General features: G+C 43.0%; 1 protein-coding gene across 2 annotated transcripts in view; it reads left to right on the forward strand.

The window, feature by feature from the left end:
* The first annotated feature begins 1,142 nt into the window (after positions 1-1,142).
* The window catches only part of Nhs (NHS actin remodeling regulator), a 369,326-nt gene continuing 348,385 nt past the window's right edge, over positions 1,143-22,083 (forward strand). For both annotated transcript variants that reach the window (XR_002821880.1, XM_023719542.1), the window contains exon 1: positions 1,143-2,060. Coding sequence is in view for 1 of the 2 variants with exons in the window: in XM_023719542.1 (XP_023575310.1) it covers positions 1,505-2,060 (556 nt within the window). In the remaining variant the exon portion in view is untranslated. The remainder of the gene's footprint in view (positions 2,061-22,083) is intronic.

Here is a 22,083-nt window from a genome sequence, read left to right on the forward strand (position 1 = left end):
TCTGGCTTGTGGCTTTAAAATGAAAAAAAAAAATTTACAGTATACGTTTTGGAGGGATGAAAGCCTGTACTTTATTAACTTTTCCCAAACTCTTTTTAGGTTTTAGGCTGGCAGCCTCCAGTCGGCAGACTATTGCAATTGAAAATGTATGCCTTTTAAGAAATTATACCTTTCAGTTAACCAAAGGGGAAATCTTTCCATTCTCCTGTGAATCAAATCGTCATCTCTCTAGCGGAGAACTTAAAAGATCTTGTGTATGATTAACAGTGGGGTGACAAGGAGGTGACTAGATTCACCTCACCTAATGTGCAGTAAGTTTTGCAAGCAGTGTTTTTAGGGGGATTTGCTCACTGATGGTTTGCCTCACATTCAGGATACTTAGAGACCTCGTCCAGTGCAGACATTCCCGCCATACCTGGGAATGGGAATAAAGAGCTCTCTGGCCGCATGGCCCTAGGGTAGGAGCCCAAGGCGCGTTACCCTCCCCTACTGTTTCTCTGTGCTCACAGAACTGGATCACTTAGAGGAGCTGCCCATTTTTTCTCTAAGTACCCAAAGGACGTGCACAGGGTTGGAATCGAATGAAGCAACTTGCTCCAACATGCCAAATCCGCTGTACCCCCAATACCCCACCCTCTTTCCTCTGCGTTCCTCACCAGCACCCTCACTCTCAACTTGAGGACTGCTCACCCTCACCGTGCTGAGTCTTCATTCTAACCTCTTGGATGTGGGGAAGCCTCTTTGCGCCTGAGCGCGTCCGGTTCAGCGAGGCTGCTAGTGACTCCCAGCGGTCGCCTAGGGCGCTGCGCCCTTCTCGCCCTGGCCTCCCCCGCCCAGCGTCCGCCCGCAGCCCCCGCGCCGCCTCCTGAGCAGGGGCTGGAGGCGGATTCCTCTCTCCGGGTTTTCAGAGCGTCTTTCCCAAACCGCCTCCCCGCCCAGAGAGGGAGAGAGATCCAGGGCGCAAACGCTCCCTGGAGCGGCCTAGGGGCGTGCGGGGAGAGGCCTGCGCCGGGGTACTTTTAAACTGTGGCGCGCGCATACACTCACACCCACCCACCCATACACACATACACGCGCGCGCGCGCACACACACACACGCACACACACACGCACACATATACACGCACACACACACACACACACGCCCATTTATATAGACAGCGGCGGCGGCCGTGAGCACAGGAACGATGGAGCTGAGCCACCCGACCCCTGTTGGAAGCAAGTGAGGAGAGCCCAGGCGTACCCCGGGATTTCTGTGCCGGGCGCTTGTCATCCTCCCCAGGGAACGGTGCGCCCGGAGGAAGACCGGCTGGACTGATTTGCTAGTGAGAGGGCGGGGAAGAGGAGGCGGCCAGGTGAGCAAAGCAGCCCCCTGCCTTTCTGGACTGCCCAGATCGCGCTCCGCCCGACGCCTGCCCTACCCTTGCTCAGGTGGGCGCGCCTGGTCCCCAGCTCTCAAGGGGCGCTCGGTGGAGAACAGAAAGTCGCGGCCCGGCTACGCGGGATGCCTTTCGCCAAGCGGATCGTGGAGCCGCAGTGGCTGTGCCGGCAGCGGCGCCCAGCGCTCGGCCCAGAGGAGGACGCGAGTGGAGGCAGCGCTGAACCGCCACCGCCCCTGCAGCTGCCTGGCCGGCCGGAGGAGGCCGAGGCGCCGGGGTCAGAAGAGCCTCCCCGCGCGCTCTCTTTGCCGCTGGGGTTGCCACCGCCTTCACCGCCGCTGCCCGCGCCAGCTAATCAGGCTCAGCAGCCTCAGGGCGAGGCGTCTGCGGCCAGCGAGGAGAGCGCGGCGGGGGTCCCGGAGGCGGCGCCCGCTGCTGGCGAGACGTCCTCGGCGGCGGCCGCGGCTGTGCTGCTCATGCTGGACCTGTGCGCCTTCAGCAACGCTGCGCTGGCCCGCGTCCTCCGGCAGCTCTCGGACGTGGCCCGGCACGCGTGTAGCCTCTTCCAGGAGCTCGAGAGCGACATTCAGCTCACCCATCGTCGCGTCTGGGCGCTGCAGGGCAAGCTCGGCAGCGTGCAGCGCGTCCTCGGCACACTGGACCCAAAGCAGGAGGCAGTGCGTGAGTACCCCCCTCTGCCCTCGGGGCGCTAGGCTCCTGCGCCGCACCCTCGCGCCCTCCCCGGTCGCTGCAATTCAAGCCCCGCGGCGCCGCGCCTGCTGCAACATGCACCTTACTCTCGCTTTCCCACTCTTTCCTGCCCTAAGACCCACCCAAATCCTCCCAGGACTGAATAGCCCGCAGTCCCCGAAGGCTACAGACTGGGAGGTCAGAAAGTTAAAAAGGTGGGCTTACAACTCGCAGACGTCAGTGGGCTGAGAACCCGCAGACTGTGAGCGTTTCTAGGGGAACGTGAGGGAAAGATCTGTGATTCACCTTTGGGGTTCTCCTTTCGCCTCCTGGGGGAGGGGGCGCAACTCCTGTGGTTTCCAGCAATCCAGCCCCAAAACCGTAATCCACCCGGGGAAGGGGGTCGAGAAATAGTGAGTCTCCTTTTAGGGCTTCTGCTGCACCACAGCGGCGTTGTCACTCTTGCCGTGACCTCAGGGGCTGCTCTGGGCCCCGAACTTGTGCCTTGCGCCGCTGGTGTGCGACAAAGCGCGGGGCTGCTTGCCTCCTGGAGTGAACTCGGAGGCGCTCTACTGAAAACCTTTGTGGTCCAGAGGGATTGCGGGAAGAAGAAGGGAGAGCTTGGGTTCCAGGGAGGTCAAGGAGACCCTCGGGCATCTTTTTTCCGCCCCGAACAACCTAGGATTTCCCGTAAATGGCTCTTTGTGCCATTTGCCCTCTGTGGATTCCGCAGGCTTTTCTCCTCACGCCTGGGTGCATTTTCTCCCCAATCTGATTTAGGTATGAGCCAGTCCTGCCTGAAGGCTCCAGGGAGAGCTCCAGGGAGACGGTCTGGGAGACCCTGGGGCATCTTTGCTGCGCGTTGGCTTCATTCTTGCAACACTCAGAGCGCCCCATAAGTAGTCATTCTGTGTCATTTGCTCTTTAAGGGTGTGCAGCCCAGCTACCTGGTCGCTCAAATCTAGTCTCAGAGGAGTCATTTAGAAATAAATGACCCAGGTGGTGGACAAGGGTGCTGGGCTGGTGCGTGGGTCCTTGGATGTCTAGTTCTGCTGCGACCCTTTCCGGGAAGGTGATGTCAGCGGCTTCCACTTACGTAAGAAGCTTCTTCAGTTGCTGCAGCAGCTGCGCTGGTGCACGATGGCTTCGGAGCGCACCGGGCCAAGGCGCTTTCCCTGCAGCCTTCCCAGGGGATTTCTGGGCACCTCAGCCCAGCAGTCCAGCCCTGCCTCCTCGCGGTCCCCGCTTGCTCGCGCATTCTCCCCCTTCTTCTCTTTCACTGAAAAACCCTTTGAACCCCGCCCCGGGAATCCAGTCGTTTCTGCAATAACAATAATAATAAGTGTAATGAATAAATGATGTGCGCGATCGGTTTTCGCAGCTATAAAAGACCCGGGGTTGGATTAATGACTGGTTGTTTAAAAGGGCAATTCCGGGGATGAGTTCTGGAAAGAATTAGGACTGCCGAAGGCCAAGTCATATTTTACTTTTGGGACTGGAAATGAGAGCTTTAATCCTGCCTCCTTTTACCCCAAACCGCACAGCAGGGACAGGCCCTTCACTTTCAACAGGAGAGTGTGGTTGGGGGGAATGGTGATCTCACTTCAAAAGAACTGGAGGGAAGTTCTGCAGGCTGCTGGGTAGTGCATACATTTCACGTGTGTGCGTGTGCGTGTGTGTGTGTGTGGTCACACACCTCCCCTTAAACACATTTCACATACATGAAACTCAGTGCCATACATGAAACTCAGAAAGACACCTTCTGCTCTGCTCTGACCTTTCCTTGGAGGCTGCATTGGGTAGTTAGATGTTCTGAATTTAATACAGTCCTTTCAATTCCTTTTAACTGTTTGTAGTATAAACTAAAGGAGAGGAGCAGGATCTTTATAGCGTATGCATAGTTAGTAAATATTCTGTCTATGAATATTTATGCATAAATAAGAATAGGTCTAATATACTACCCAAGGAAATACTTTAAATGTCCTATTATGTTTTAAAATTTTCTGAAATTAGATCTCTACTCTTTGTGTCCAGCTTTCCTTCTCATCCATTTAAATTTAGGGTGGCATTGTTCTTATTTGATGTCATGCAAGGAATAAAAGCACAATTTTAAAGTGTCCTACTTTGGGTTTCCCACATTTCAGGGCCTGAGACAAGGATTTTCGTGCAAGTAGTTTGAGCTCTGAAGAAGTACAGGGGGTGGGGAAGTGAGCCAGAAGGAAGAAAAGTTACTACCTGTTGTGAGCTGCTCAACGTTGCAGACAGCAGGGGTTCCATCTGGCTGAGGGCCTCTGGCACACGTGCTTCAGATGTGTTCCTCTAAGGAGTGAGAAAGCAGGAATGTTTCTGTACAACTTTTGCCCCTTGCTGAGGGAAGGTAACATTGAGCTGGAACTTGCTAGCTTCTGGGGCCTATGCAGTGCATGCTACCAGCATGTTCCCAGGGCCAGGTAGAGAGAGATACAAAGAGCCTGGAGTATGCACAAGATTGCCTGCTGGGTCCTCTGGCCAGGGCATGGGGTCTATTAGTGGAGTACCAGTGACATCAGCCACATTATGTATATTTCTTTCCACTTTCCCAGGTCTTGGGGCATTTGCAAGAGAGAAGAAACCTAATAGTGAACCATGTTCCCTTTTCTCTCCTCTGTGAGGTTGTCTGGATGCCTCTGCTCCTCCTCTGTAGCCTTCTTGCCCAGATCATCCTGCCCCACACAGTCTGCTGGCTGAACCATTCTCAGACAGCTGCTTCCTGTTGCCCTGAGACAATGCAGAGGGGCCATTTGTAAGGATGACATGATCTTATGTACACTTCAGCAAAATCACTCTTGAGGCAAATCCTGGTGCTTGAGCCAGTTAGTGCAACTGGCTTTGAGATTAGAGCTAGAGAGGTGGCTGCGGAGACAGTAAATTCTGAATTCATTCAGAACTTAGTGATTTGATTGAGTACAGTGTATGAGGAACAATAGCTAAAGATGACACCTACATTCTATGGTTTAAACAACTCATGGTCAGTGATACAAGGTACAGATACAATGAAGGCTAGTGAGAGAGTGGATATATTTTATGGAGTGAACAGAATCAATAGTTTTCTGTTTGCACCATGTTGAGATGTCTGATGTGTCTTTGCAATTAGATGTTTGAGTTGAGAGCTCAGAAGAAGGGTCTAGGCTGGAGAGGTAACTGTGAGACTTAGAGGTAGAGATGGTATGGGGAACCTTGGAGCTAGGGACAGTATAGATAGTAAAGGGAGGTAGGGCTTATCCTAAGAGAGACTAATTTTGAAAGTCTCATAGGGGAGGAGAAGGCTGGGAAACAACAGCCAGAAATCTAGGAGGAAAAAATCAGGACAATGTGGTATAATGGAAGTTAAAAGAAGGTGTTTTGAAACTCAGGGAGAGCTAGAAATATAGCTTTGTGGTAGAGCTCCTGCTTATCATATGTGAATCCTTGGGCTGAATTTGATCAACAGCACTGAAGAAAAAGAGAAAGATGGAGGAAGAGATGGGGGAAGCAGTAACACCAGAACGGAGAGGGATAATCTTGGTGCAATGCCACTTGTAAGGAAAGGTAAGATCAGTCCAGAAAAGAGAAGAGGCCACTGAGTTTGCTAACATGTAGTTAATTAGTGGCCTAGATATGTGCTATTTCAGTAGAGGGGTGGAGATTAAGGTCAGTCCAGAAGGGCTGGAGAAAGAACAGGAGAACCCCTAGAAAGCACCCCTAGAAGAGGAAATAGCAATGACAGTGGACTCTTGCTGGAAGGGAAATGGAGAAATGGAGCAATCTCGAGGACAATACAGTATCAAGGGCAACTTTCTTAAAAGATATTGATATTTGGGGCATGTTTGAGTTCCACAGAGCAGAGGAAATTGATATTAGAGAACAGAAGCAGATTATTATACAAGTGCTTGCAAAGCGGAAATGGCCTGAGATAAGAACACCTTTCATCCGTGGAAACTGGAGGGAAGTGGCGAATGTGGGCAGAGGCAGGTGGGCTGGCAGCCAGATGGAGGTGGGATGCGGTGTGCCTCTACAGTTCGGGCTATTTTCTCTGTGAGGCATGTGGCGAGGTCATCGGTGGAGAGGGTGTTGGCAGTATGAAGAGTGCAGGGAAGGTGTTAATAAACTGTCTCAAGGGGCCTGTGGATAGAGCAAGGACGTGGGGCTGGATTATCGGGCTGTGTTGAGAGCCTTCCAAGATTTATGGTCATAAACTTGAAGGGAGTCCAGCTTTTCAGTCACTAACACCTGAAACCTTGGGATTGCTTCAGGAGCCTCAGTGCCAAGGTGTTGATTCCTTGACGTGTCAAGATTAGCTTTTTATTGCTATTGATTATATTTAGTTATTAAGAGTTTTTCAGTTTGATATTAAAGTTGAACATTATTGTGGAAAGAAGCACAAGTGAAATATGCTCAGCTTGGTTAATTCTCCATAAAGCTAGTAACTCATGTAAACACCAAGCATGCCAAGAAGTAAAATATTCCTGTGTCTGAAACACCCTCTCCTCTAGTCCCTACCAGTCACCCTGACCTCGCTAAAGATAACCATCCCCCAACTCCCACCCTCGTGGAACAGATTTTCCTGTTTTTGAACATTGTGCAAATGGAGCCCTTTTATGCCTTTATAAGCTTTATACTTTCATAAGTCATTACACAGTTTTTTAGGGTCTAGTATTATGCACTCAACATTATGTTTGTAAGATTCTTCCATGTTGCTTGCATGGACAGTAGATTGTTAGTCCTCATGGCTGAATAAAATTTCATTGTGCACATATACCATAGTTTCTTATCTATTCTCCTGACACTTGGGTTGTTTTCATTTAAGGCTATTTGCTTTGTCCCCTATCCCTCCCATCCCTCCCCGCTTCACCCAACTCTTGGTCTTTTTCCCATTTACAAAAGCTCTATTTAGAGTTTTTCTTCAGTTCTTTCTATTACCTCTCTTTCCCTTATCTCCCCCAACTTCCAACTCTTGTTCCTCCAATAAGAGAAAGATTTTCCTACTTATTATTATCTATCTTTTATTTTGCTCTTTACTTATGTTTTGGGTTTCTCATATAACAGAAACTGTGTAATATTTCAACTTGTGTTTCTGATTTAATTCACTTAACACTATGATCTCCAGGTACTTTCATTTACCTATAAATACCTCAAATTTGTTCTTTAATAGCAGAGTAGTACTCCATTGTGTATAAATAGCACATTTTGTTTATCCATCCATTTGTTGACTGGCATATAGGCTGCTTCCAAGGTTTAGCTATTGTGGCTTGTCCTGCTCTAAAATGGGTATGCATGTACCACTGTAACATGATGCTTTGAATTCTTTCAGAAAGGTGCCTTTGAAAAAAAAAAAAACCAAAGGTGCCCAGGGGGAAATAGCTAGACTGAACGGAATTTCTATGTTCAGATTTTTAAGGACTCTCCATACCATATTAGTTGTACTAGTTTACTTCCCCTGTGTCCATGCGCAGCCCCACCAGCATTTGTTTTTATTTCATTCCTTAATGATAGCCATTCTTTGTGAAGTAAGATGGAATCTCATTTTTGTTTTAATTTCCATTTCTCTAATAGCCAGCAGTGTCTAACTTTTTTTATGTATTTATTGACCATTTCCACTTCTTCTGAGAAGTGTCTATTCAGTTGCTCGTTGTTTGATTGGATCTTTTATTGGGGGGTGGTCTGTTATTTTTTATTTATTTTAGCATTCTACATGTTAGTCCTCTGTCTGACAAATAGCTGGAAATACTTTTCCCATTATGTAGGTTGTCTCTTTAGATTGTTGATAGTTTTCTTTGCTGTGCAGAAGCTTTGTAATTTGATATCATCCTATTTGTTGATTTCTCATTGTTTCTTGTGATTTTAAGGCTATTTTCAACATGCCTTACATAAGGTATCTAAAGGTGAAATTTCTAGATCAAAGTGGATGGATATGTTTGTCTTTAACATGTACTATTTAGCACTGTTCTAAACTGGTTGTACCATCTTATACTCCCAGAAGTGTATCCAATTCCAATTGTTCTACATTCTCACCAACACTGTTTAATTTTAGCTACTCTGCTGAGTGTGTAATAAAATCTCAGTGGTTTTAGTTTGCATTTTTCTGATGGTTTGTGAAATTATACATCTCTCCATATTAAAAACAATTGGATAATTTCTTCTTTGAATTACCTGTACCTTTTTCTTATTATCTTCTATATATTTTAATGTATTGTGGATTTGAGTCATTTATCAGCTATAGGTATTTCCTAACTTTATAGCTTGTCTTTTTTGGCTCCCTTAGTGTTATCTTTTGAAGAGTAGAAATCCTTATAAGTGTTTAGATAGCCCAGTTTATCAATTGTTTTCTTTATGGTTAGATTTTTTAAAAGTTCTCTTCTGTGTGTTCTGAAACACATTTTCACCAATCCCAAGATTACAAAGATATCTCCTGTGTTCTAGAAGATTTTTGTTTTGCCTTTGTCATCTAGATCCATGATTCACGTAGAATTGATACTTGTAAATGGTGTGAGGTAGAAGTCGGGATTATTTTTCCATATGGATGCACAATTAACCCAATGCCACCAGTTGGAGAGACTATCATTTTCCTGTCACATGGAAGTGACACCTTTCTCATTCAAGTGGACCGACTTTACTTTTAGCCGACACTTACTTACTGAGTTTTACTATTTGTCAGCCCCTGTGCTGAAAGCTTTGCATTACTCTATTTAAACTTCATAATAAATCCAAAAAAGAGGCACTATTATTTTTTTCATTTTAATGAGGCTTAGCCACTTGTTTCAGGCACTATCAGCTAGAAAGAGATGGGGGCCAGAGTTAGAATCTAGGTCACAGTCTATTTCCAGCCCCTAGTTTTTGCCATGTGTTAACACATAAATCCAGGGGAATTCCTATGTAAAAATCAAGTCCCTTTGTGGCATAATCCTTTCCACTTGGCAAGCTACATCTCGTTACTCTCCCACCCACTGCCATCCCTTCTCCACCTACTGCATTTCAGCTCTCAGTGCCAGTCATACTGAACTATGTGCTGTTCTGCAGCTTTCTCGGTTTTTCACTCTTCATGACTATGTATTATGTGACTCTTTCTAGAGTCACATGGCTAATTTATCTTTGTTCTTTGAAGCTCAGTTGGCATACCATCTTCTCTGGGAAGTGAAACCTAATTTCTTGTCCACCACCTCTCCTCAAACTACTTTTCTAGAACTTCGTGTTCATATTTTCCTTAGCTCTTCTTCTGTACAGCAGACATGGTTACTTTGGCATTTCCCTCTTCTACTGAGAGTTACTTACTGCAAACTTCTGTGACTCTGCCTGGTTCTTTTGTTCCTGTCTGGCTATGGGCCAGGTTTGGCCTTGCACATAGGGAAAGTCACAAGTGCCAGCAAATAATTTCTCTGAAGCAGCACTCAACCAATGGTGGACAGGAGTTGGTGGGAAAATGCTTCTATTTCTTCACTACTTAGAAGTCTATGGCATGTTTTTACACCATTTTTTCAGAGTCCCCTAGTAGCACTGAGCTCCAGTTTCCCACAGTGATGACTTATTTGATAATGGACCTTGCATTTTCTGCCTTCTTTTCTCCATTTCACTTCCTCACCTGTGGGCGTTTCCTGGAGTCATTTCCCACAGAAACTAGTCACACTAGAACTTATACTTGTACTCATAGGGTCCACATCTTTGGGGGAACTCTCAAATCCAGATAATCTATTTAATCTGTCAATTGTGAGGGCAAAACCTGGGATTGGGAGTATGGTAGAGATCGTGCTTCTTGTTCTTTTTCCTAGAAATATTTTCCCAAAGAATTTTATATTAGTCCCTACCTGAATATTCTTCAGTGAACCTGGAAATCACTACTGCTACCCTGAAGTGAAGTGGAGGTTTGAATCTCTCTGTTAGCATGGGAAAGCTTTAGCGCTTGAGCAATAAGAAGGAGCACAAAGGGAACTCAAGTCTGTGATGATGCAGGACATCCCCTCACTTCTTCAGAGTACCATTGGACAGTCCTTGAGAGTGCAGTGTAGCATCCTGTGGAAGGGGTCACATCCCTAGATACCCACACTCCCTGTTTGAGAAGCTTATCTTCAGTGAGAACATACATGGAAACTGCTAAATCCTGAAGAGAGCTGGGAAGCAGCACATTCGATGAATTGCTCATTTCTGGGTTGGTGTGGCGACACCAAGCATGAATTACTCTGGTCTTGGAAGATGCTCTTGTTTTCCCCTCCCCTTTCTGTTTATTCTACCACTTGTCAAAACCTCTCACAGTCTGGTTAATATGTTTTCTTGGATGTTTCAGTAACTGTGCTTAAGTTTCTCTTCCTTTTGGCTCTGCTTGCCGACTTTCTCTGAGGCATTATGAGATCCTAACAGCACCATTGAAAGCTGCTTTTAAACACATCACAGAACAACTGACAAGAAAGCAATCTTTCAAATATTAATAATTCCTAGTTATAATTTTTCTTATAGCCTGTAATAACAACAAAGTTCTTTCTAGACTATTCTTATTTTCCTGGGTTGGGCTTTTAAATCCAAACTACCAAAACACATAGGATATCTTTGAAATTCTGCGGACCTGATATTGCCAAGATGGTAACAATGGGGATTTCCTTCTTCCTGTGTGTCAATGTCGTGTCCACACAGTGGCATTAGGAAAGTGTAAAGTCCCCATAGCCTCTCAGAAGGGTCTCAGTATCAAGGTTGTTAGTCTTCCTTTAATGAGTATCACCTTCAAATTACTCTGACATGAAATATCTCCTATTATTTCACATTAGCCCATGAGTTGTGTGGATTGAGGCTTCATACGACACTGAAATTTTAGGTTCACTGATGATTTTAAACACAGTTGGAATTTTATTTTAGCAATTCAGCTCAATCTCCTTTCACTCTATTAAAAGTCATGGCTCTGATATTTTGATTCAGTATTCTTTTATGGTAAAACTTAAAAATCTAGCATTTAAATATGCATGGATGTATATTTAAGGCCAATGGATTGTTTCAGTTAATAACAACAAAATCATGAGGCACAACATTTTTTGTATCACCCTATTAAAAAATTGTAGGAAAGGTACACTTGAAATAAACTATCAATTAGACAAATTGCTGAAATTTCTTCTTGCATCAATAATTCATGAATTGCATCTTGATAATAAGTGGGAATGAAAACAATGAAGTAGAAGTGGCTTCTGAATGTAAGGATCTCATTCCAGGGTAAATTCGTTCAAACAATATTTTAGAGAGTGATCCTATTGGACTGTGAGCCCTGAGGGTAGGAACCCTGTCTAGCTCATCTTTGAGAATGACTGACACAGGCATGGTCAGTTTTTGCTTCTGCTATCATGTCCATCTCTCAATCCATTAATGAGGATGAGAAAGTTTGGGCACATTAAAATAAAAATCTGACAACCTCTGCATCTGTATGCTAAAAAAATACTTGCATGTTAAGCATCTAAATCCTTCCAAGTTGGGCTGGGGAGATGGCTCAGTAGAATAAGCGCTTCCCTGGCAAGCACGAGGGCTGAGTTCAATCCCCGGTTCCAAAAAAAAAATCCATCCAAGTGAAATCAACCAAGAATAAAGTTAATATAAGAGTCTTAGAATCCCAGGATCTTACCTTTGGGAAAGACTTCAGTGCCCATAGAATGCAACTTTCCGTCCAGAGTTGGAGTCTTTCTTAAGATGTCCTGAATGATAGACGATGGCTTTCTCTGCCCTCTGAGATCTCTGGAAGTGGGAAGCAGCAACCCCAGCTAAATTTTATTGCTGGCTTGCTCCTATTTCACATAGTTCTTGTCTGCACTGAGACTAGATCTTTTCAGGCTAGATCTTTTCATAACGGCAGTGTTTTAATCCTGGTTATAATGGCTGGTGCTATACAGAATGTGCATACAATCTCTTTGCTGGGACATCTTTTAAATTTTTGTGGTACTGTTTTAGTCTTTCCTATGCTTTCTTCTTCCCAGGCAAGACAACTTTGGTTCCCTTGACCAGGGATCCTAATGCCACATTTCCAATTCAATCTCTGCCACACAGAGATTGCCATTCGGACCCACTCCTTTCTTTATATGAATGGCCCTTTAGGACTAACATGGTTGGTCCTTTTTTTGAGCATTGCATGACTCTGTTGTGTAGTTTTGCTTTCATGGTCCAATAAATTCCCTCCTTCTACAGTGGTAATTTTAAACACGAGTTTAATATAATAAATTTTAAACAGAGATTTCCTCCTTTCTATGTGTATAGTCAGTATTTGGAACTTAAATTTCACAAGACTCTCCCATTGTCTCTGTTAAATTGAATCTTGCTTGCTCTACTCTTTCATTTCCAATCAATGGTGATGCTTTAAAATCTTGATTCAATGTGTCAGCTACTGCCCACAGCATTTTGCTCTTTGCAGACACCATAAGCATGACTCTGATAAAAATGATTGGTCAGATGGATTCAAGACCAGAGCCCATTGGCAGGCAGTACTAGCAGCGTGCCTCAAAGTTGACATTCATTAATCAGCGTTCCTTGGGTACCATTGTTGCAGCAACCACAAATGCACCCCCACCTTGCTATTCTAACCACATTTCTCCACCTTGCCCACAAGATCCATCATCATGAGTGACTGTCAAATGGTTTGTTGAAATCAAGATACCATATGTCTGTAGCATTTCTTTGATCTCCAGGCCTAATAGTCCTACCCCAAAGGGAAATGAGGTTAAACTGGCTCAAACTGGACTCACTTATAATAATCAGAAGCCCATTTTAATTTTATTGTTCATAACAGGTAAAATGTTTGTTGGGGGGATTCTGTCTTGTCATTTTAGCCATGGAATGGTTGCCTTGTTGCACTGCAAGGGGAACTCTCTGGGTCCTAGAGTGCCTGGTTTGTGAAATGCAGAGAATCGAATTGGAGAGTTACCCCTTCATATCATTTAGGGTACCCCATGAGTATCTTCTGTCCTTGACATTCCTCCTTAATGACTAAACAAAACATTACAAGATAGTTGAGAGAGTGACCCTGAGCAACAAACACATTGGCAAGGGGTTGCCATTTGCAACAGGGTAGTAGTTAGGTGGGCCTTACTGAGAAAACAGCTGTTAAGCAAAGGATGGAAGAGGAAAGGAAGTTAACTGTGTCAATTGCCGGAGGAAGATTCTGCTGATGGGGAAATGCATAGCTGGTACAAAGCTCTAGGGAGAGAGAATGCCTGATCTGATCTCCTGGTAGCAAGGAGCCCACGTGGGAAGGAAGCAAGGAGAAGAGAAGGAGGAGAGGATTCCAGATAAAATAGAGTCTAGGAGTAGCCCATTGCCAAGACTGACTTTTGTTCTAAGTGCAGAGGGTGTCACTGGACAATTTTATGCACAGGAGTAACATGACAGTGGCTATGACATGAAGAAGAGGCTTATGAGAGACAGAGAGGAGAGAAGAAGCAGCGGACCAGGGAGGGGCTACTGAGTCCTGATGAGATACTGTGCCATTTTGGTGGAATGAATATATATATATATATATATATATATATATATATTCATTGAAGCCATTGATCTTGGGGAAATAGATCTTTCTTCTAGAATCTTATTTGTTGCCTAGGTAAAGGTGTTCTAACACTTTTTTTAAAAAAATCAAGGTATAATTTACATGTAGTGATATGTACAGATCTTAAGTGTATAGTTTGATGAATTTTAACTGCTACATCTACTATTATCACGCACACAACTATTAGGATAGAGAACATCCCCCTCACTCCAGATAGGTAATATTCTTTTGAGAGAAGGCAGTATTTGAATTCTGATGGGTTATCACTAATTCCTAATCAGGGATGTCATATGAATGTGACCACAGGAAAAAAAATGATTCCACAGAAGTTTCTGGACTCTCAAGTAGGATTAAACTAAAACTAGCAATTTTATGGTATAAGATTTCCAAGACAAATTGGAACAGTAGAAATTCCTCACTTTTGGTCTGATGGTGTTGGACTGTTTATGTCATGTTAGTGCTAGATTTTTGGAGAGAATCAAGGTTTGGAGAAGGATAAGAGTCTGGCCTCAGAGGCACCAGGAGTAATTTAGAAGTGGAAGCTTTTCTCAGATAAAGCTAAAATAGCATTTTAAAACCATGAAAAAAGACCTTGTTATTCTGAGGCAATTTTCTAAGTATCAGGGAACGCTGATTTGCAACTGTGTTTTCAGTCTTTTCTGATGCTTGAAACCTCAATCAAAGACGAAGAAAGTTGTTCCAAATTTGATTTCTGATTGTTCTAAGTGCATTTAAATTTGTGAAATGAAAGCCATACTCTAGAGTTCAGCTACTCTTTATATTTTAATACTAGACATCTAAGAGAAGAAATAGCGGCTATGAGGACAGATGACAGCCAGTGAGACATAATGTTCATTAGAATATAATATCAATATTTATGTTTCTCTCCAGCCTGCATCTGGACTCTGTTCCTCATGTCTGTATTTATATTTTAATATAGCAAGTAAAGCTGTATTTTCCTTTGGAATTTGGCATCAGAATTCTGCCAGTTCAGCGGACCCCTTTCCCACTCCTGAAGTGATTCATTTGCAAGATGGCACATGTTGATGGAGAGTTTGATTGTACAGATTCAGTGCAGGGGAGAAGTAGGTCGGGAATAAACCTCACAGAAACCCTTTTGCGTATGAGAAGTCATGAGGCATTTTGCTTTACAAACAGGAGTGGCACAGCTTTGGAACCTTGGGACAAAGTCGGGGGAAGTGGACAAATGAAGAGATATTGGGAAGGGTGTGCTGAAATTATTTCAGAGAGCATCGCTAGAGTTAAATGCCTTTGGTGTGAGAGAAGGGATGTTGGAACCCTGCTCAGGTATCAGATGTCACCCAGTGCTCATCTGGCAAAATTTTAGCCTTTGCTAATTAAAACTAATCCGATTGCATGAAGAAAAATGTATTGCATAAGGTTGCCTCTTGTGTGGCTTGATTTTAACCCTTTGTTTCATATTGTTAAACTGGCTAATCTCAGGCTGGTTATAGGGTGCAAGGTGCCAATAAGAATGGGGTTCAATTACAAATATATTTGAGGAAAGATAACAAGTGGTGTAAGCTGTTGCAAGTACTGGCTTATAAATAGAGCTTTCAAGCCCTTTGGGGTTTTCTTAATTAATCTATCCATGCAGTGGTTTTAGAGACCTCTGAGTGTGAACAAAATTTAAAAATAAGTGCAAAAACCCCAAGAAGTGGCCATTATTTCTTGACTTGGACTTTGTTTTCTTTCCAAAAAATGCTTTGTGTATTTTTCTATAGCCTGATAAGCCCAGTTGAGTCAGGCTTTATGCTTGGAAGCTTAGGTTCAAGATTTACCATCTGAGGGACTGCGATTTGTCAAGACCACATGATTATGTTTCTGACCTGGATCACCTTCATACTAAATAACACTGTGCATGTTGGCTTTTGATTCTTGCAGTTCCATCACTTGCCAGCTGCGTGGCCTCAATTTTCTGATCAGCAAAATGGGGATACTATTAGTAGTCACCCCATAGATCTGGCATGAATTTAAGTGAGTTAATCAATTAAGCAGGGCCAGAAATGTGCAGTATATACATAGGACTCCTAATAAAGGATAATATGTATATGTTATTGATGCTACTTCTACCACTTTTGTTTTAACATTAATTAATATTATCAGAGGGGTTGGGAAAAAGAAGCAGTTACAAAAATGGATAAAACTATAAGAATGGATAAAATAGCTTCTGTGGCTCCTCAGTCAGTATAAACATTCTAATCTGGTAGGTGCTTGGGGAAAATGTGAACAGAAACAATGCCTTCCCATCCTGGCTTGTCCACCTAACTCATGGCATGGAGCAATGCGAGTATAATTTATCAGGGCCGGTGAGATAGCTCAATGGACTAAAGTGCCTGCTTAGGCAAGCTTAGGCAAGCGCAGGGACCCAGGTTCGATCGCCAGTACCACATGCCCTGCTGGCCCTGCCCCCAGGGGGCACTGAGCTGGCCACAGAGTCTGGGCTAGTGGTGTATAAGTATAATCCCAGCGCTGGGGAAGCTGAAAAACAGGAGGATCACTACTGGTCAAAGCTGCATGTGAGACCCTGTAACAACCAAATACATTTTAAAAACTGAACAATTTATCTTCTGGCCACCATCATGCCCTTATTCCCAGGAAGTGTAGATGCCTGATGGTGGGCACAGGGAGGTGTGGGTGTGGATATATGCCATCGTGGAAGCGATGCAGAGCACAAATGCTCACAGCCTCTGTGTCATCACTGATAATGCTCTTTGTAGTTAGCCAGTGGCATGGAACAGTTAGCAAAAAGGGAGATTATAGACCTGGCAAGGCAGAGAATGGCTCCCGGGCACATGGCTAGGCAACATTTCCTAGCAGACTACCTTGCAGTTAGGTGTGACCGTGTGACACAGTTCTGTCCAATGAGATGTGGGAGGAATATTGTTCCACCTCTAAGAAGGCCATATAAAAGCTTGGAGAAAATGATCTGCAATTCATTTCTTCCACACTCTGCTGTCTGTATGCAGAGGACTCAGCAGAGAGCTCTGAGGCCCTGAGGTATGGTGGGGCCAGCAGGATGGAAGGATCCTGGGTCTCTGAATCACTATGGGAAAAGCTGTCTGCCAACACCTTGTGGGATTTCATGAAGGAGTAGGCTTTTATTGTGAAATGTAGGAGATGTTTGTCACAGCAGATAGCTCACCCTGACTAATACAGAGGAACAGTCCAGGGAACCAACAAGATCAGTATTCCTGAAAATACATAGATGACAAAATTACTCCAAAGTACTGGCACTTTGCAAAAAAACACTAAACTGTAAGGTATTCTTTTTCTGAAAGACTTGAAGAAAGCCTATGTAATCAGATCCTGTGTAGCAGCTCTCCTTGAGCAAGCAAGTAGAGATAAATATATGTTGGCAGAACCCCTGTTTCTAAAGAAACGTGACTACAAAGACAAATTCTCTTGCTCTCTTGCTCTTTCTCTTCCTCCCTCTTTCTTTCTATCTGTTTATAAATGATAAACACAGTTACAGAAATGTGCACAAATTCTGAATGTAGAATTCAATGAGCTTTTGAAAACTGAACACTCTGAAACCATCACCTAGAACAACAAATAGTCCTGTAGAAATCCTCCCAAGTTCTCTTCCAGTCCAGGGTAAGTATCATCTCAGCCTCTAATAGCGTTGACTACTTTGACCTGATTTGGAATCATATGGTATGATTTTCTTAATACTGGACATTTTTTGCTTAAAAGTATATTTTATGGTCCACTTATGTTGTTGCTTTTAGTTCATTTACTTTCATTGCTATATAATATTCTTTTATGTGACTATAACATGATTTGTGTATTCACTCTTTTTTTAAATAAATGGCTCTTTTGATTCTTGCAAAAGAAACATGTGCATAAGTTGCTGAATATATATCTTTTTTTTTCAGAACCAGGGATTGACCTCAGGCCCTTGCACTTGCCATGAATATATATCTTAATATAAGGTATAGCATCAAATTTAAAAATATCTATTGTTACACAGAATACAGTGTACACACCAAAAATGTAAAGCAAATATAGTGACAGTGTGTATTCACTCTTTTTGATGGAGATTTGGATACTTTCCAGTTTGGGCTATTTTGAATAATGTTGCTATGAATATTCTTTTGTGGAATTTATGTTTGATTGAGTTTTTCTGCACATTTCTATTGGGTAAATACCCTGACTTGAGGTTTATGAAATCTTCTTCCCTGATTGGACATTTCAAGGCTGTTACAGTGTCTGTTTTTCTTCCTTCTTGTCCCTTCACTTTCTGATCTAGGCCACACAAAAGCCTTGATCTGTTTATCTGTAACGTAAAAGATTAGCACTGATCTTTAATGGCAAAGTTTTGGTGTCTGAAATGGAGGAAACCTCCACTTAAAAGGACTCCTTTCCTCTCAAAATTAAAGCATAGTCAGGGGGCCTTTTGATTTACAGACAGGGGCTCCTCACAAGGCCATGTTTCAAATAACTTGCACACCCTCTGTAATTGGAGTTTGACATTGGAATCTTTATTGCTGCTGCTTCAGCTCTTTTGTGAGAAAGCAGAAGCCTCTTGGATTTTCAGATTGCCTCCTTTCCTTGGGGAAGGAGTGGAGGAGGAAGAGCGATGAGTTCCTATCACTTGGCTAGATAGTCTTCAAATTAGGGAGAGTTGCCTTCTCCAATAGTCCATCTAGTGTGGTTCATACAAAAGCTAGGCAAGGCAGAACATTTCCACAGAAGGTCAAGAGGCTTGGCAAAGCGAGAAGGCTTCCTCTCCATCAACTAGAGGGCCCAGGGGATTTGTTCCTTTGCCTCTGCCTTCAGGGCCTCAAGTGTCTGTGCTAAAAGATAGGAACCTCAGCTCTGTGGAACTTGGTGGATTGGGGATGGGATAGGGGTAAAGAGGCCTCAAGCAAATTCCAGTGCTGCCTATTGGACTTTCTTTCAAACCCCTCCCAGCAGTGAGCTTCTGACTTCTCTGCTGAGAATTGAAGCCTTCCACTCAGTGAGTGGTGTAACATTCCCAAACTTACAGTGGGCCCCACAGGCCTCCTCACAACTGGGTCTGAAATGGGCATGATTAGAGCCAGGCAGGGTGAGTGTTTTAGTCTCTGCCCTCCCCTTCAAGCATATCAAGAACAACTGGAACAGGTTGGAGGCCCAAGAAGACCCAAGCCTGCCTTACACTGTGATTGAACGTTTGGTTCCGTATGGGTGTGAAGTTTGTGAAGCCTTTACAGCTAAGCCCCCAAAATGGTTGTGAGAAGCCTCCAAGGGACCCTGCTGCTGAGTGACACACAGCCAAGCCTTTGAAAGTGGGCTTTTATGATAAATTTCAGCATAGTTTTTAAATTGTTGTCTAAGTGCTTAATTCTGTTTCATAACTGGAGGGGAGTGCGCTAATTTTTCCATGAGGGAAGTGCCTTGGACCATTAACCCAGATTTTCTTCAAATATAGAGGTAACTAGTTGGTTTGGTTTTGCTTTTAGAAACTGATAGAAGCCTAGTGAGGCAGCCTGTGAAATTAGAAGTTAGACAGGAGATGGTTTTTTTCACTTACCAGGTGTGAAATGCAAGCGCTTTCTACAGAATAAAAGGCCTTTAAAAATTTAGATTTCCACAGAGGAAGTGGGTAACTCTTGCTTAAATCCACTGCTTATTCCAGTTTTCCTCAGTCTAGCTCTCCATCTCTCAGTCTGTCTCTGTGTCTATCTCAGTCTCTCTGTCTCTCTGTCTCTCTGTCTCTGTCTCTCTGTCTCTGTCTCTGTCTCTCTCTCTCTGTTACTATTTCTTGTGTAACTGCTTTGTGCTATTTCACAAGCAACTTAATATTTTGTGATAGAAAAGATAATATTTTTTTGATGGACAAAGACATGGAGACTACTAGTGGCTGTAAGAGTGCTGTGAAAGTGTGCCTGAACCCACATTCAGATGTGGCTCTGTACCTTAAGTTTGCCTGCCCCATGGGTTCTGCTCGGCCTTTCTCTGAAGGTGCCTCTATTTCTATCCCTGCACCTTATGGCCACAGAGATGGACTTCTGCCTTCTTGGGTATGACAGGGAACACAGAGTTAGAACACCTCAAACAAGCGTAAGTACTGTATTCAGCTCCAACTTTGGACAAAGAGGAGGCTGAGGCAAGGACATCTACATAAGAAGGCCTGGGGACCAAGAGATACTGAGATACATTCAGGGCACACATGTGACTATCCCAGGTTAACTCAGCGAGGTAGTAGCTATTTGTTTGGCTGTAACTAGTTTGTTCTTTCATTTTCCTAAAAACCAAATACTTTATAGGAACATTGTGATTGCATAAAATAAACTATTGGCTGTGGCAAGAGTCATTTTGTGTATGAAGGCCTTTACTGTCTAAACTCAAAAGAGTTACTTCATGGATGTGCAACTTTCATGTTTAGCTCAATGGTCATTCTAATATATTCTGTAATTTTGTTTGAAGGCTGCTGAAATGAACTGTGGGCGACCTCAATTCGGAGATGAATCAAACCAAATTACAACAAATTGCTTTTTTTTTCATGTATTCAGCTAGACCAAGATAATAAATGGTGTTATTCAGCTTTAGAAAGGGAATGAAAGAAGGGTGACCATAGGGTACTTTTAGATACCGCTGATGGAAGTGTAAATTGGAGTAATTTTTCCAGCCAGCAGTTAGCTTTTATGAAAATGATACATAAAAATTGTATACAGAAAATTTCACCTTGGAATTTAGCCTAAGAAAATTTTTAAAAAAAAATTTAAAAGAAAATGATTCAAAAAGTTAAAAGAATTTACTGGTGGGGCCGGGGAGATGGCTCAGTGGAATAAGTGCTTCCCTGGCAAGCACAAGGGCCTGAATTCAATCCCCAGTTCTGCTAAAAAAACAAACAAACAAACAAAACTTAGATTTTAGGGGCTGGTGAGATGGCTCAGTGGTCTAAAGCACCTACTTCCAAACAAGCTTAGCAAAGCAAAGGGACCTCAGTTCAATCCCCCAGCACCACATGCCAGCCAGCCCCGCCCCCTGGTGGGCTGAGCTGGCCACACACACACACACACACACACACACACACACATAAATAAAAAAAAGAATTTACTGGTACCTCAGTGTTGCTTATAAGAAACATCTTCAATGATCACCAATAAAAAATTGGTTGTACAAATATTAATACACGTCGATACAGCAAACATTACTATACATTCATGCAGTACTGTACACTAACACCATTAAAATGATGATACAAATAGATATTTATTAGCCAAGAAGCATGTTTACAATGTATTTCAAAGTTAAAAAGACTTGCTGCTAAATTATGTGTTGATTATTATGTTTAAGAAGATAATATAGGGATATAGGAAAGAAAAGTATCTGGAAGTTTATTTCCCAAATCAGTTTTGGTTTTATTTTGTTTTTTCATGCAATAGTTGTTACAGAACCCAGGATCTTCTTACTGAGCTACATCTCTGGCCTTTTTGAGTTGCCTTGGCCTGGCTTGAACTTGGGATCCTCCTGCCTCAGCCTCCCAGAGTGCTGGGATTAGAGGTATATGCCAACACACCCAGCTCCAACTCAGTCTTTTTAAACATCGGGCTGGGGCTATAACTCAGTGGTACAACTACCTGTTGGGCAAGTGCAAAGTCCTGAGTTCAGTTCCCATTACACACAAAACAAAACAAAGTCCAGAAAACATGTTTGACCATGATCCACAGTGAGCAGTATATTTTACATTTGTTTACCTGGAGACACACATAGCTGAAGCAATAGTTTAACACTTATACAGAATTTTCTATATGTGATGTTTTTATTTCTTTTCCTTGTGATATTATCTTATCATAATTTCCTACCCCAATCTACTTAATTCCAACTATTTTCCACAATTATTTTTTTCCTTTCTTATGTTTCACTTTGTAAAATGCTGTCATGATCCATTAAGTTGATTTCATGAGCTCCTAATGGGGTCCAAATCATTTTTTAAAATGCTGCTCTAAAGTGTTAACTGTGGTTAATTCCACTGCTGTAGATATTTCCACTGTTATAGATATCTCTTTTTTGGGAGGGGACTTGAGGATGGATAAATGCTTTTTTCTTCTCCAACTTACTTATATAATACAAAACCTAATGAAAACTTTCAAATAATATAATAATTCCACTTATAACAAAATTGACACCATGAAACTTGTTAGGAGCATAGATGCCTTTTCTACTCCACAATTACTTGGCATTGTGAATGTTCTGAGACCCATAAAGATTATGACGAGGAAATAATATACATTGAGATCCATAGTTTAAATAACAGAATAAGAAAATAAAATATGATCTTACATCTTCAGTTTTTTTCATTTTTTTCCATAATTTTATTGATAAACAAATAGCAATGAGACAGTTTCAAACAAAATTGGTAGGATAGTTTCAATAACTAACACATTGCATGCATTCTTCCTAGTGGTTATTTACTGTACAAGATGCAGACATGATATCCTATTTACAAACACTATTAGAACAAATCCCTCTATTCATTAAGAGAAT

Source organism: Octodon degus, unplaced genomic scaffold (assembly GCF_000260255.1).
Source record: "Octodon degus isolate 3935 unplaced genomic scaffold, OctDeg1.0 scaffold00069, whole genome shotgun sequence".
NCBI lineage: Eukaryota > Metazoa > Chordata > Mammalia > Rodentia > Octodontidae > Octodon > Octodon degus.